The sequence below is a fragment of the Bison bison genome, unplaced genomic scaffold, assembly GCF_000754665.1.
Source record: "Bison bison bison isolate TAMUID 2011002044 unplaced genomic scaffold, Bison_UMD1.0 scf7180017864133, whole genome shotgun sequence".
Lineage (NCBI taxonomy): Eukaryota > Metazoa > Chordata > Mammalia > Artiodactyla > Bovidae > Bison > Bison bison.
This window is the reverse complement of record NW_011494705.1, coordinates 64,318-81,683: the sequence shown is the minus strand read 5'-3', so window position 1 is coordinate 81,683 and position 17,366 is coordinate 64,318. Positions and strand designations below refer to the sequence as shown.

At 39.5% G+C, this 17,366-nt stretch overlaps 1 protein-coding gene across 1 annotated transcript in view; it reads right to left on the bottom strand.

Moving 5' to 3' along the window:
• Positions 1-17,366, bottom strand: part of CEP83 (centrosomal protein 83kDa) — an 80,932-nt gene that overhangs the window by 8,992 nt on the left and 54,574 nt on the right. The window contains exons 11-12 of the mRNA XM_010839695.1: positions 16,750-16,907; positions 13,829-13,958 (exon numbers count right to left, since the gene is read on the bottom strand). Coding sequence (XP_010837997.1) covers positions 13,829-13,958; positions 16,750-16,907 — 288 coding nt within the window. The remainder of the gene's footprint in view (positions 1-13,828; positions 13,959-16,749; positions 16,908-17,366) is intronic.

Sequence of the window (17,366 nt, the reverse complement as noted above, 5' to 3'; positions counted from 1 at the left end):
TATGGTGTCAGTGTTTTGGATTTTAGTCATTCCAAAAAATGTGCAGTGATGTCTATGTTTATTTTTTATTTAGGGATAGATATTATAATTTAAAACCTGAGGAAGTAACTTGAAGCCTACAATGTTAGTTTCCCTTAGAAAAGATTTATACTTGTTTCTGGCAGGCAGCTAGGAACACTAACAAATAGGGGTTAATTTAATCTAGTTATAAGGACAGATCATCTGAAGCTGTGCTTCAATACCTCCAAGGACCAAGCTATTCTCAGCTCACTCTTAGTCCAGGGGTATGTATATTCCTTCACAACATCAACCCAAAGCACTAGTAGTGGACTCAGACCTGAGACCCTCTCTCTAGCAGATTCTGAACTCTGATTTTTGTTCCCCTATGAGGTTGTCAAAAGCTTTGCTTCACTTCTCAGCTCTCTCTTCTAGAACTGGCAGTCTCCTCTAAGGGAAAAGCAGCCAAATGCTGTGCTCCCCTCTCTAGGTTTCTCTCTCTCCAGGACCTTGGCCTCTTAATTCTTCACTGCCCTTCACGGGGATATTTTTAAAGATATTTTGTCTGCTTCTTCTAGTTCTCATGTGGAGAGCTGATCCACATATTTCCTAGTCTGTTATTATCAAAAGCATATGCTCCTTTTAGGTATTTTAGTTCAACTATCAGCAGACATGTTAAAGATGGAAATGCTTAATACTTCATTATTATATGATTATATAAAACTTTAATCTTAAAATCTAGTTATACTTCTCCATTTTTACTGCTCATTTAAACTGCAGCAATTTTTCACTTTCATAAAATCTTAACCAAGTATGTATACTTAATATACACACACATATACAGAGTGCCCACTTAATTGGGCCCTATTTTAATCATAGGTAATACAAACTGTAGGGATTTCTGAGGGAACTCCAATCAATAAGGACAAAAACATGAGAAAAAGCTTTTTAGAAAGGATAAGAAGAATCTGTAATTCTATAAGAATGTGGATTCCCCTGAAGGTTTTCCTACAGTGGACTGATGGGTAAAACCATTGTTTTGAAAAGATTAATATGGCATCAGTGTAAAAGATGGACCCTGAAGTTTGCCTCTTAAGATAAGCTTCTTAAAGACAGGAGTCTTGACACTGCTATCCTCATCACTGTAAAAACAAACAGCCATTTACTGAGCACTCTTCTTTGCCAGGAACTGAGCTGGAATGTTATACAAGAGCTGCATGGCTGGTTGACTAGTAGACTCAATGCATGCCTTAGACTCTAACGTTATCTTAATTTCCTCATAGATCCTTCATTATCTTGACTTAAGTCTCCATCTTCAAACTCACCTGGAGAAACTGACCTTAGTTAAATACGACTCTACTGACTGCACAGTTGAACCTACAGCAACTGAAATATAGCTGGCATGTACACATGCACTCACACATACACAAAATTATGCTGACTGGTCTCAACTTAAATTAACCAGCACTAACTTCAAATGGGGATTCCCAGGTGGCTCAGTGGTAAAGAATCCATCAGCCAAGCAGGAGACATGGGTTCAATCCCTGAGTCAGGACAATCCCCTGGAGAAGAAAATAGCAACCTACTCCACTATTCTTGGCTGGGAAATCCGAAGGACAGAGGAGGCTGGCAGGCTATAGTCCATGGGGTCTCAGTGAGTCAGTCATGACTGAGTGACTAAACAGCATCTAATGGGCCCCAGAAGGTACCTGGGATTTCTACTAATTCCCCTAATCCAACACTCTCCCAAACTCTTATATTCTTTCACAACTTCTTGTCTCTCCTCAAATCTGTTAGACCTCCACTCTTCACAGTCTGAGCTGGTGACCCAGATTCTTTTTCACATTGAGAAAATAGCAGCAATCAGTAGAGAATTTCCACACATTCCCATTACATCCATCAATTTATCAGGAATTTACAACTAAATATTTTGTCGTCTTTCCAGTTACAACAGAGACTGTGTCCCAATCCCCTTCCCCTCTGAACTCAATCTAATGCCCTTCTGCCTACTAAAACACATCGTCCCTTCATTTGCCCTCTTTCTCCCGCATTATCAGTTTTCCCCCTGCAACTGAACCATCCTATAATTTCTTCTTAAAAGAAGCCTTTGCTCCCACAATCTGAGCTATCTTACCCCAGTTCTCTGTTCTTCACAACAAAAATCCTTGGACAAACTATGTTCTACTTCAATCAGACCTGCATAGCTACTATTCCACAGAAACAACTCTGGACAAAGCCACCACCAATAATCACAAGGTTGTTGTTCAGTCGCTCAATTGTGTCCAACTTTTTGTGACCCCATGGACTGCAGCACGCCAGGCTTCCCTGTCCTTCATCATCTCCTGGAGCTTGTTTAAACTCATGTCCCATTGAATCAGTGATGCTATCCAACCATCTCATCCTCTGTCGTCCCCTTCTCCTCCTGTCTTCTATCTTTTCCAGCATCAGGTGAACAAAGTATTGGTGCTTCAGCTTCAGCATCAGTCCTTCCAATGAATATTCAGGGTTGATTTCCTTAAGGATGGACTGGTTTGATCTCCTTGCTGTCCAAGGGACTCTCAGAAGTCTTCTCCGACACCACAGTTCGAAAGCATCAATTCTTGGGTGCTCAGCCTTCTTTATGGTTCAACTCTCTCATCATGACCACTGGAACATGACCACTGGAAAAACCATAGCTTTGACAAGATGGACCTTTGTTGGTAAAGTAATGTCTCTGCTTTTTAATATGCTATCTAGGTTTGTCACAGCTTTTCTTCCAAGGAGCAAGCGTCTTTTAATTTCATGGCTGCAAGCACCATCTGCAGTGATTTTGGAGCCCCCCAAAATAGTCTGTCACTGTTTCCACTGTTTCCCCATCTATTTGCCATGAAGTGATGGGATGGGATGCCATGATCTTAGTTTTTTGAATGGTGAGTTTTAAGCCAGTTTTTTCACTCTCCTTTCACCTTCATCAAGAGGCTCTTTAGTTCCTCTTCGCATTCTGCCATAAGGGTGGTGTCATCTGTATATCTGAGGTTATTGATATTTCTCCCAGCAATCTTGATTTCAGCTTGAGCTTTATCCAGCCCAGCATTTTGCATGATGTACTCTGCATATAAGTTAAATAAACAGGGTGATAAAATACAGCCGTGATGCACTCCTTTCCCAATTTTGAACCAGTCTGTCGTTCCATATTCAGTTCTAACTGTTGCTTCTGAACTTGCATACAATTTTCTCAGGAGGCAGTTAAGGTGATCCAGTATTCCAATCTCTTGAAGGATTTTCCAGTTTGTTGTGATCCACAGTCAAAGGCTTTAGTGTAGTCAATGAACCAGAAACAGATGTTTTCTGGAAGTCCCTTGGTTTTTCAATGATCCAACAGATGTTGGCAATTTGATCTCTGGTTCCTCTGCCTTTTCTAAATCCAGCTTGAACATCTGGAAGTTCTTGGTTCATGTACTATTGAAACCTAGCTTCAGGCATTTTGAACATGACCTTACTAGTGGGTGAGATGAGTATAATTGTGCAGTAGTTTGAACATTCTTTGGCAATGCCCTTCTTTGGAACTGGAATGAAACCTTTTCCAGTCCTACAGCCACTGTTGAGATTTCCAAATTTGCTGGCATACTGAGTGCAGCACTTTCACAGCATCATCTTTTAGGATTTGAAATAGCTCAGCTGGAATTGGGCTTCCCTGGTGGCTCAGACAGTAAAGAATCTGCCTGCAATGCAGGAGACATGAGTTCGGTCCTTGGGTTGGGAAACTCCCCTGGAGGAAGGCACAGCAAGCTGCTTCCCTTGTAGTTCAGTAGGTAAAGAATCTGCCTGCAGTGCAGGAGACCCATGTTCAATCCCTGAATTGGGAAGATTCCCTGGAGAAGGAAATAGCAACCCACTCCAGTATCCTTGCCTGGAAAATCTCATGGACAGAGGAGCCTGGTGGGCTGCAGTCACAAAGAGTTGGGCATGACTGAGCAATTAACACACTTACACTTATTCTTGCCTAGAGAATACCCATGGATAGAGAAGCCTGGTGCACTACAGTCCATGGAGGTTACAGAGTTGGACATGACTGAGCGACTAAGCACACCACTAGCTTTGTTTGTAGTGATGCTTCCTATGGCCCACTTGACTCCAGGATATATGGTTCTAGGTGATAGATCACACCATCATGGTTATCCAGATTATTAAGATCTTTTTTGTATAGTTCTTCTGTGTATTCTTGCCAACTCTTAATACCTTCTGGTTCTGTTAGGTTCATATCATTTCTGTCCTTTACTGTGCCCAGCTTTGCATGAAATGTTCCCTTGGTGTCTCTCATTTTCTTGAAGAGATCTCTAGTCCTTCCCATTGTTTTCCTTTAGTTTTCTTTTTAATACTCACATAGCCAAAGAAAATCTGTCTTCATCTTACTATTTTATCATCTTACCATTGTGAAATAAAGTTCACATTATGGGAAGACAAGAAAAACTTAAACATAAAAATTCTTCTCTGCCTTTGGCCTCCTCTCCTCTCACCGTGCATCTGTCATTATGCACTGACCAAATCTCCCCCATCAGCAGGAGTATCTGCTCAACCATAAATGGCAACATTCTCCTGGCATCAACAAGACAACTCCTTGAAAGATAACATTCTCTCTTGATCTCGTAAAGGGTCACACGACCCATACAACAATGGTGCTTAATTCTGGATTGTGTAAACTGTCAATAATATGTCATTTAACGTACAGCCCTCTGTCTCAAAAAAAACTTAAATAAACTGCATCTTGACTTCTAATGGGGGAAACAGCTCTCAGAGCTTTCTGAGATGCTCTTCAATTATAATCCTCAAATTTGTCTCAAATATTTTACAATTCTTTCTTATATCGACTGATTAATTTTTCGTTGACACTAAAGAGCCTCTTGATGAAAGTGAAAGAGGAGAGTGAAAAAGCTGGCTTATAACTCAATATTTATAACTCAAAACTAAGATCATGGCATCCAGTCCCATCACTTCATGGCAAGAAGATGGAGAAACAGTGGCAACAGTAACAGACTTTATTTTCTTGGGCTCCAAAATCACTGCAGATGGTGACTGCAGCCATGAAATTAAAGGACACTTGCTCCTTGGAAGAAAAGCTATGACAAACCTAGACAGCTTATTAAAAAGCATACATTACTTTACTGACAAAGGTCCATCTTGTCAAAGCTATGGTTTTTCCAGTAGTCATGTATGGATGTGTGAGTTGGACTATGAAGAAAGCTGAGCACCGAAGAATTGATGCTTTTGGGTTTTTTTTTTTTTTTTAGAATTGATGCTTTTGAACTGTGGTGTTGGAGAAGACTCTTGAGAGTCCCTTGGACAGCAAGGAGATCCAACCAGTCCATCCTATTCATTGGAAGGACTGATGCTGAAGCTGAAGCACCAATACTTTGGTCATCTGATGCAAAGAACTGACTCACTGGAAAAGACCCTGATGCTGGGAAAGATTGAAGGTGGGAGAAGGGGACGACAGAGGATGAGATGGCTGGATGGCATCACCGATGTGATGGACATGAGTTTGAGTAGGCTCTGGGAGTTGGTGATAGAGAAACCTGGTGTGCTGCAGTCCATGGGGTTGCAAAGAGTCAGACATGACTGAGCAACTGATCCGATCTGATGAATGTCATTTGACACGGCTAATTATTCTTGAAGCATTTTTCTTCACTTGGCATCCAATACTTTATTGGTTCTTTTCCTATCATACTGGCCACTCTGCCTTAACTTCCCAACTTCTAAAGTTTGGAATTCCTCAAAACTCAATCCTCAAACCTGTTCTTTTCTGTCTTTCTTCACTTTCCAGGTGACCTCATTTAGTCCCACTGCTTTCAATACCATTTACATATTGCTGCTACTGCTAAGTTGCTTCAGTCGTGTCCAACTCTGTGTGACCCTATAGACAGCAGCCCACTAGGCGCCTCTGTCCCTGGGATTCTCCAGGCAAGAACACTGGAGTGGGTTGCCATTTCCTTCTCCAATGTATGAAAGTGAAAAGTGAAAGTGAAGTCACTCAGTCGTGTCCGACTCTTAGGGACCCCATGGACTACAGCCTACCAGGCTCCTCCATCCATGGGATTTTCCAGGCAAGAGTACTGGAGTAGGGTGCCATTGCCTTCTCTGATTTACACATTCAGATCCGATCAGATCAGTTGCTCAGTCGTGTTCGACTCTTTGTGACCCCATGAATCACAGCACGCCAGGCCTCCCTGTTCATCACCAACTCCTGGAGTTCACTCAGACTCATGTCCATGGAGTCGGTGATGCCATCCAGCCATCTCATCCTCTGTCGTCCTCTTCTCCTCCTGCCCCCAATCCCTCCCAGCATCAGAGTCTTTTCCAATGAGTCAACTCTTCGCATGAGGCGGCCAAAGTATTGGAGTTTCAGCTTCAGCATCACTCCTTCCAAAGAAATCCCAGGGCTGGTCTCCTTCAGAATGGACTGGTTGGATCTCCTTGCAGTCCAAGGGACTCTCAAGAGTCTTCTCCAACACCACAGTTCAAAAGCACCAATTCTTTGGCGCTCAGCCTTCTTCACAGTCCAACTCTCACATCCATACATGACCACAGGAAAAACCATAGCCTTGACTAGACGAACCTTTGTTGGCAAAGTAATGTCTCTGCTTTTGAACATGCTATCTAGGTTGGTCATAACTTTCCTTCCAAGGAGGAAGCGTCTTTTAATTTCATGGCTGCAGTCACCATCTGTAGTGATTTTGGAGCCCAGAAAAATAAAGTCTGATGCTGTTTCCACTGTTTCCCCATCTATTTCCCATGAAGTGGTGGGACCAGATGCCATGATCTTCGTTTTCTGAATGTTGAGCTTTAAGCCAACTTTTTCACTCTCCACTTTCACTTTCATCAAGAGGCTTTTGAGTTCCTCTTCACTTTCTGCCATAAGGGTGGTGGCATCTGCATATCTGAGGTTATTGATATTTCTCCCGGCAATCTTGATTCCAGTCTGTGTTTCCTCCAGTCCAGCATTTCTCATGATGTACTCTGCATATAAGTTAAATAAACAGGGTGACAATATACAGCCTTGACAAACTCCTTTTCCTATTTGGAACCAGTCTATTGTTCCATGTCCAGTTCTAATTGTTGCTTCCTGACCTGCATACAAATTTCTCAAGAGGCAGATCAGGTGGTCTGGTATTCCCATCTCTTTCAGAATTTTCCACAGTTTATTGTGATTCACACAGTCAAAGGCTTTGGCATAGTCAATAAAGCAGAAATAGATGTTTTTCTGGAACTCTCTTGCTTTTTCTATGATCCAGCGGATGTTGGCAATTTGATTTCTGGTTCCTCTGCCTTTTCAAAAACCAGCTTGAACATCAGGAAGTTCACGGTTCACATATTGCTGAAGCCTGGCTTGGAGAATTTTGAGCATTACTTTACTAGTGTGTGAGATGAATGCAATTGTGCGGTAGTTTGAGCATTCTTTGGCATTGCCTTTCTTTAGGATTGGAATGAAAACTGACCCTTTCCAGTCCTGTGGCCACTGCTGAGTTTTCCAAATTTGCTGGCATATTGAGTGCAGCACTTTCACAGCATCCTCTTTCAGGATTTGGAATAGCTCAACTGGAATTCCATCACCTCCACTAGCTTTGTTTGTAGTGATGCTTTCTAAGGCCCACTTGACTTCACATTCCAGGATGTCTGGCTCTAGGTCAGTGATTACACCATCGTGATTATCTGGGTCGTGAAGATCTTCTTTGTACAGTTCTTCTGTGTATTCTTGCCATCTCTTCTTAATATCTTCTGCTTCTGTTAGGTCCATACCATTTCTGTCCTTTATCGAGCTCATCTCTGCATGAAATGTTCCTTTGGTATCTCTGATTTTCTTGAAGAGATCCCTAGTCTTTCCCATTTGAGCCCCAAATCTTTATCTCCAGCCCAGTGCTATTCCCTGAAGTCCTGATTGATGTATTCACGAGAATACTTAATGTCTTCACTTGGAAGTCTAGTGGGCATTTCAAAGAGTTAATGTGTCCAAAGGGGGCATCTCTGTTTTACCCCTGAATCTGTCCTATCCAAGGTCTTTCCCATGTCAGTAAACAGCAATTCTACTTTAACCAGGTACTCAAGCCCACCATTTCAGTCACCTTTGATACATCTCCGTAATACCCTATAAACACTGTAAGCTCCACCTTTAAAAATGTATCCAGAATCCTACCATCAGCCTACTACTAGTTCTCTACAGCTCCCATCTGGACACAGAAAAGTGGTCTTCCTGAGTCCTCTTTGCCCCACTTACACAACAGGCAGAAATTCTCTTAAAATATAATTCAGATTATATCATGTCTCAATTCAAAACTCTCTAGTGTGTTCCTATTATTCAGAATAAAATGTAAAAAAAAAAAAAGCCCCAACATTACCCAGCCTCCTCCTACTTCTCTCCATTCCAGCTAATCAGGTCTCCCTTCTTGTATTCTTTCAACATACCAAGTCGACTCCTGCCTCCACCTTTTACTTTCTATTCCCTCTGGAACATTCTTTTCCTACAAACAAAAGATGGCCTCTCCCTTCTTTCCTCCAGGTCTCTGCACAATGTTACTTTATCAGAGCCTTCCCTGATCACCTGTATAAACCACCACCCTCTATCTCCACTAGTTTTCCTCTTAGCACACATCTTCACCTGATATGTGTTTGTTTCTTTACCCCATGTCTCCCATCCACTATCATATAAGCTCCTTAGTACAGTCTTTATTTGTATATGCCTGCAAATAAAACAATACGTAGCATATAGCAGGTTCTCAATAAATTTGTTGAGTAAACTGACTAAATGAATACAGAGAAACTGTGTAGAGAAGAGTCTGAGCTCAGATGTTAGCAATAGGAATAAAAAGAAATGAGGTGGGCAAAATGTGAGATATATTATAAAGGAAGAATTCATAGGCTCTAGATGAGTGTCTCCATAATACTTACGTTTACTCAGAATGTAACTGTGATATAAAAAGAAACGTATTTGGTCTTTTTCCTGGGTTACTGGCAGAGAGCTCCTAAAACTCGTGGAATTTCTTGAGTGACAGAAGCATCTTTTGCTATTCATAATCAGCCCTTTTGAACCATATCTGAGTTAATACTAATGAGTTAACTTGGGGTACGATCCCTAGATAGTCTTAAAATAGTACTAGTCACTAGAAAAACCAAGTGGTAAGAAGGTAGGAATTTTCAGCCCTACTCCCACCTCCCATTCTCAACTTCTGGGAGGGGGGGTACTGAGACCAACACCTATAAAAACCCTTAACAAGGACACCTGGAAAGCCTTCAGCACAGTGAGTACACTGATTTGCTAGGAGGGTGGCACATCCCACCCCTTCTATACCTTGCCGTACACATCTCTTCTATTTGGCTATTCCTGAGTCGTATTATAATAAACCAGTAAATATGAATTAAATGTTTCCATAGAACCTGGGCAGGGGTTTTACAGGGACCCCGATTAACAGCTCTCGGTCAGCAGTGCAGAGGGCTGAGAACCCGGCAGCTGGCATGCGGGCAGTCTATGAGATGGAGCCCTTCAGTCTGCGGGAGCTGATGCGGCGTCAGAATTCAACTGAACAGTCAGATGCCCAGCTGGTGTACAGAAAATTAGGTAATTGGTTCTTGGTGCTGGAAAACACTCCAGAGTGGCCTTATTTTTAAAAAAGGGTAGAGTTAAGATGAGAGTAGGCCCTGAATCCAATATTGACTTGTGTTCTTATAAAAAGGGAGAAATTTGGACACACAGACAGATGCACAGAGAGACCACCATGTGAAGTCAGAGGCACCATCCACCAGCAGCTGGGAGAGAGGCATGGAGCAGACCCTTACCCCAGAGCCCCTAGAGGGAGCATGGCCCTGTGGACACCTTGGTTTTGGACTTCTAACTTTAGAACTATAACATTATACATTTCTGTTGCTTTACGCCACGTAATTTGTAGTAATTAGTTATAGCAACCCTAGAAAACTAATACAAGGATTGACTAGATTTGGGAAAAGGGAGTCCTCAGGATGAATCACAGGTTTGAAGCATAAGTGATTGGAAGAATGGTGCTCCACTGAAAGAAATCAGAGTCCAGAGGGGAGAGCAGCTGTAAGAAATGGTTTTAATTTTTATTTTAGTCTGATACAATCACAGGATAATCAAATGGATGCCTTAGTGTTATAAACATTACAACACAAAAGAGTATAAGACAAATCAAAAGATATTGATGCAAGAATCAAAGCTAAAATTTTCCTTTTATCACATTCTAGCCAAATTCAATGGACTCTTTTCACCAATCATGAGCATTTATCTTTGATATCTTTCTTTCCTGTGGCTTATATAACAACATACTATAGATTCTACCTCTATGACCATCTGACCATTCCTCTACTAAATCAGCTACTTTCTCAGTCAACTTAGTTCATAGTCCTTTTATTTTTCAGCCATTCCCCAACTTTGAAGGATCTAATTATACATCTTTAATCTGAACTACTGATCTTTATGCTTTGTTCCATTGTTTCTGGTTACCTACACAATATCTTAAGAGTCCAGGACTTGTCTACATGGATGCACTGTTATCAGTTTATACTGGACATGTGTTTAGTCAAATACATCTTCTCTTTGTACTCAACTGACACATGCTCTTTATTTCATTATGGTAACTCCTCTTATATCCTCTCATAGCTAAAATACTTCCTATTTTCCTTTTTCTTATTTAGCACTGTAATAGTCTGTCATTTTTTTTCTTTTGGAACACTTTTAGGAGTCATCCTTCACCTTCATTCTATACTGCAAGCCCAAATTCCAGACCTCTTACGTCATTTTAAGATTATTGTAATAGCTTTCTAACTAGTCTGTCTTCAAGCTTTCTTCTCTCTAGGAGAGTGGTTCTCAAATTTTAGTGTTCATACAGATCACATGGAAGTGACTAATAGATTCTTTAGGTATTGGATGTTATTTTATTTCTCCAATTAGATTATATGGTCAAAAAGGAGGAATTAATCATGGCTTCTATGTTCTGCTCAGTATATAACATAATGCCAGGCCACAAAACACATTCAATAGATATTTTACAACTTTAAGACTATGGTTCATTTCTTTTTCTAAACCATTCAGAACCTCTAACTAAGAATTATTTCAAAGACATATACCTCAGAATAAAAATCACAAGTTATTTCAAGTGCCTCAAAGGGAAAAGCACAAATCATTGTCCTCTTACCAAGAGATTGCTCTTCATACTCACACTTTAAGAATGTGTGAGGAAAACATACAGGGAAGTCATTAGGTACAGAAGGGCATTCCAACTCAAGACACCTGGTCAAGCTTTTCCAAACAAATCAACAAAATATCATTACACACTGTCGTTACATCTTCGTGTAATGTCACTTACCAGAAAGGATATAAGCTTTGTGCTTAAAGAGGTTGGAGTTGTAAACGAACACAGTCAGATGGCAGTGAGCCATCTCACCTAGCCTGTAGGAAAAAGATCAAGCTGCTACTCTCCAGTTATAAGAACCTCTCACAGGGAAGTAACTCTAAAGGATTGATTTCTGCTCTAGAGTTAATACATATTTGACCTGTTTTAAATCTTACCACGTAAGAAAGTTGTGACTTTTGTCATCTAAAGAAATTTTAAAAGTCTGCTGCAATTTTACGAATCCTCTTTATGTTATCTTATAAGCCAAAATTTTCATACAGAAATAATAATTTGAATGGGAAAAGGGTCTGAGTTAAAGAAATTAATTTTATAGTGACTGTTTTGCCACAAGAAATAAGACTCATGTGTGCATTATGGCTACAATAGAGCAGTAGAGTATCTGGAATCAAAGAAAGGGGGAAATGAAAAGAGTAACAACGCAGAAAAAACACAGAATTAAGAATAGAAAGATGTAGGTTTCAGTCATGGCATTCCTAACTAGTCAAGTGATCTTGGCTACCTACCACTTCAGTTTCCTAATCTGCAAAAATCTATCTGAATACTAAGATCTCCCAGCCCTAAAATTACATATACTTATACACTTTTGACTGTATTTCCATGTCACATGTATTGTCTGTTTTTTCCCTTTAATTGAGGTACAGTTGTAAGCCTACAGGGTAGTGTTCCACATGATGGGACAGCTCTGGGTTGTAATTATTTACTGAATTAACAACTTTCTACAACTTAAAATCATAATCCACAGATTACATTTTTAAAAGTAAAATAGGTATTTACTATATTCATACGCATCTTTTGGCAGTTATTTCAGTAGGAAAAACATTCATCCTAGGTCAATACTGATCCAAGGTTATCTTGCAAGTTTCTTAAAACACCACCTTCTCCCCTCTTTCAGGTATACCTATGATTAGTTGATAATCTCTGTCACCACTGGATGTCACTTTTGCACCAAAGGAAGTCAACCCAACCTAACCTCAATAATTAGAATCTGATCTCTAAGATACTTACCTCTAAAGCCTCAACATAAAAGTTTTTCTGTGAAAGATAAAATCAGCCCTTGTAATTTCTAATGATTTCCAGCTAAAATCTGGCTTCAGATGCTTTTAGGCTTCAAACAATACACAGAGGCATAAGTAGGATTTCTGAGATCATCCCAAGCCGTAAAATAACTTCACTAAAACACCATCAATACCCATACACTGCTCAGTACTTATATGGACAGAAGGAAAGAGAAAGAGAAGTGATAGACTCAGGAAAAAACAATGAAACAACATAAGTATTTATATCTGAGTATAAAACACTGGTATTCCTGTATGGTTAAGTAGTGTTTTATAATCTCACTGTTACACTACTTTTAGCATACAAAAAAGAGAAATGCAGTATTTATAAACCAAGAAAGTGGGGAAGTAACAACGTTTAGGTTTCTCATGTTGTCACTCCAACTATCAGGACAAATTTGGCAGTTATATCTAATAACATAAACAAGTCACTAGGAACTGCGTCCTTTATTTCCAAATTCAGAATATGTAAATGATATACAGTTCTCTTAAGCAAATATGAACAACTACACTTACCAATAAACATATAGACATTAAGATACCAGTCTGTATATGTCTTGAAGTACCTTCCTCTCACTTTAGACCTTCTCAATTTCTCACACCAAAGTCAGTACTAAGGGAACTTATGAAATGAAGACATAACAATTCATTTATGGGATTTTTTTTTTTACTACGTTCCCCTTCACCCAACATACATGTGCCAATCTTGCTGAAAATAACTGCTGAATTGCTGCCATAGTGAGCTATGGTTATTAATGGGGCTACGCTGCATTCCTTGGGTCTGCTGTTGTAAAAACCACTGACTTAGATGAATCACCTGGTTACATTATTTCCATGGTGCCCTGGACTAAGTTTTTAGGTTCTGGAGAAAATATGCCTGCAAAGATGAAGTTTTAAAAAGATCATGAGTGTGGGAACTATCACAGGTGTTTCAGAAGCCAGGGGAGTCCTAGTTCCTTCTGCTGGGTAAGGAGATACTTGCTCCTATATTCCTGAGTTGGAAACAAAAAAGTATTGGAACCACAAAAACAATGTTACAAGAACTGGTTAAGCACAGCTGAAACAGACCTAATCACACTGTAAGTGAAGAATGAGTTATATGAGCCTTGTATGGGCTGGTCTAGAAACTATCAACGAAAACTACCATTTCTGTGGAAAAACGTATGTGGGTTCTGGAAAACTGACTTGTACACATATTTTGAAATAAACTTGTTGAGTAGTTTGCATGTTCCCAATTTATCTTTGCAAAGTTGACAGCAAAATGTCATGTTTAAATATCAAACTTAACATACCACTAAAGTCTGTTTTAATTATGTATTATATTCTCCTAAAAGAGTTATGTTTTTACTCTACAGAAATAATTTAATAAGAACCACTTGCCTTTTTTTGGGCAATTGCAGCTCGCTGCAATTTCTCCTTAGCTTGATTATACTTTTCTTCTCTGTCAGTGATACGTTCATGAAGCTTATGCTTTTCTTCCAACCATTGTATTTGCTTCTCTTCCAATGCCCTGTCAGAGAATGTATGCAAAACCTATTAACCCTTAGAATTAAACAGATATTACCACAAGTATAGTCAAACTCACTACCTCCTTCTTCACCACCTTCTTCCTTATCCAACACAGGCATTCTTGCATGACCACATTATTTCCTAACACCACCATTAGTGACTGTTTCCTATGAGCCAGCAACTGTGCTTATTAAAAGAGTACATGTACTACATCATTTATTCTTCATAAAAATCTTTTTATTTTTTAAATGAAGGATAATTGCTTTACAGAATTTTGTTGTTTTCTGTCAAACCTAAACATGACTCAGCCATAGGTATATATATATATCCCCCCAGTTTTGAACCTCCCTCCCATCTCCCTCCCCATCCAACCTCTCTAGGTTGATACAGAGCCCCTGTTTGAGTTTCCTGAGCCATACAGAAAATTACTGTTGGCTATCTATTTTACATATGGTAATGTAAGTTTCCATGTTACTCTTTCCATACATCTCATTCTCTCCTCCCCTCTCCCCATGTCGATAAGCCTGTTCTCCATGTCTGTTTCTCCATTGTTGCCCTTCAATACCATTTTTCTAGATTCCATATATATGCGTTCAGTTCAGTCGCTCAGTCGTGTCCAACTCTTTGCAACCCCATGAACTGCAGCACACCAGGCCTCCCTGTCCATCACCAACTCCCGGAGTCCACCCAAACCCATGTCCATTATTAAGTCGGTGATGCCATCCAACCATCTCATCCTCTGTCATCCCCTTCTCCTCCTGCCCTCAATCTTTCCCAGCATCAGGGTCTTTTCCAATGAGTCAGCTCTTTGCATCAGGTGTCCAAAGTATTGGAGTTTCAGCTTCAACATCAGTCCTTCCAATGAACACCCAGGACTGATCTTTAGGATGGACTGTTTGGATCTCCTTGCAGTCCAAGGGACTCTCCAGAGTCTTCTCCAACACCACAGTTCAAAGGCATCAATTCTTCGGAGCTCAGCCTTCTTCACAGTCCAACTCTCACATCCATACATGACCACAGGAAAAACCATAGCCTTGACTAGACAGACCTTTGTTGGCAAAGTAATGTCTCTGCTTTTTAATATGCTGTCTAGGTTCCTTCCATGGAGTAAGCGTCTTTTAATTTCATGGCTGCGATCACCATCTGCAGTGATTTTGCAGCCCAGAAAAATAAAGTCAGCCACTGTTTCCACATCTATTTCCCCATGAAGTGATGGGACTGGATGCCATGATCTTAGTTTTCTGAATGTTGAGCTTTAAGCCAACTTTTTCACTTTCATCAACAGGGCCTTCAGTTCTTCTTCACTTTGATATCACCAAGCTATTAAAAACTGAGCCCAGTAAAGATGGCAATCAGCATTGTTATCAAGTCTTAATGTGATATGTTTTCTAGCTAGAGTAAATTTCATATACATGCTATTTTATAGTAACATCATAACAACTTACATTTTTAAAGCTTTTCTGTATGCTTTATGATTTTTTTGTATCCTCACTATAGGCAGTACAAATGAGATATACAAACCCTGAGGAGTCAAGACTACATGACTAAGGTCATGCAGGTTTTAAGTGTCTTCGCTGGGACCAAAATCACATCTTATTGACCACTAGTCCAGCTATTTTCTGCTATGTAATCCTATAAATGGGCCTCCCTGGTGGCTCAGTAGTAGAGAATCCACCTGTCAAAGCAGGAGAAGAGGGTTTGACTGCTGGGCTGGGAAGATGCCCTGGAGAAGGAAATGGCAACCCACTCCAGTAGTCTCGCCTGGGAAATCCTGTGGAAAGAGGATCCTGGCAGCCTATTAATTCATGGGGTCGCAAAGAGTTGGACACAACTTAGCGACTAAACAACAATCCTATGAATAACATTCAGAAACCAATGATAAGTTGGTTAAATTTGCTACCTATCCTGTTATTAGAATTCTTAAGCACATTTGAAATCAAACACTTAAAGGTTTAAAGGATTCCAAAAAAAATAAAAGATTCCAAGATACAAATTTCTATGTTTTTTTTTTTTTTTTTTAAATGTAAGCAAAATAATTTGGACTCTGTGGTATGTCACAACACATCATGGACAATTATCTTGCTTACTTTTCTTAAAATTCAACCACATATATGAAGCCATGGACAAGCCTTAAAAAATGAAAAACTGAAAATAAGAAAAAAAAATTTATGTGGCAAGCAGCCTTCAGAAGAAAAAATGTGAAAAGAATAATGTTTTATAGATTGAAAAACTTATAATGACATGTTATAATAACAAAGCAAATACAAAATAGTAGTTTTCTACCACATATAAACAAAATTTTCCAGGGAAATCTTGATCACCACAATCATCTCCCTACAGTTTATTAGACTGTCTATTACTAAGAGATTCCAAGATCAAAAAATATAAACAAATGAGCTTTTCAAAGAGAAAATCCAAAAGATTCTAATTCTAGGAAGTAAATTGTACATATCAAAAATTTTGTTTCTGACTTCTAGCATTCAGAAGAATTTATATATTTGAAGTAATAAGAAATGTATTGATTTACTCAATGAATAAAGAAGTGTTTCTTTGAAGGTTTTCAAAATACTGTGGTCAGGCAGAATTTTAAGAGGTCTTTTCTTTTTTTAAAAAACCAATCTCAGAGTTCTAAAAGCTCATCTCTAGAAACAGAAAATACATTACCTAAAACCACTGTACATGTCGATGGGGTATTTTAAGTAGTAATCAAAATACATTCAACACTGGAATCATCATTAAAAGAATACAGCATAAAGAAGAAACAATTTGTACATAAAAAAAGCAAACTCTACTTTTCAACTTCTAGTTGTGCTTTTTCAGCTTGGCTTCTTAAATTTCGGCATTCCTGTTTTAACCTCTCCACCATTTCCTTCAGTATTTGGTTTGAATTCAGCAACTCATTTTCCGACTGTGCCAGTGAGGTCACTTGGATCTGCAAACCACTGATTTGCTTAAAAGAGAAGAAGAGAAACATAAACAAATGCAACAGAATATGAGAGACACAGAAGACACTAATCTTCCCTCACAAATGTCCCACCCAACTGATGTGCCCTTGGGGATGCCCTGGAACAAAATAATAAAAAGTAGCAGCATTAGGATCATTTCTTAATATAACCAGAGACTATAAAGAACTTTATTCCTCAATCTGCAACTGAGTCCTCTCTCCTCTTGCCCAAATAAGCAGGCCAGAAGAGGTACTAGAAACGGGGAGAAGGGTCCTTAGAAAGAGAGCAGCAAGGTGAGCAAAGAGAATCCAAATATGAGTCTCCTAGCCTCCTAGGAAAGAATAGATTTTAAAAGGTGAGCTGGGAAAGCTGCTAAGAAAACCATCTCATACTCCCACAAACGTTGTGATTAGCACTCCATCAGGGGGTTCTGCTTTCTGAACAGTCAGAAATCATAAATACAG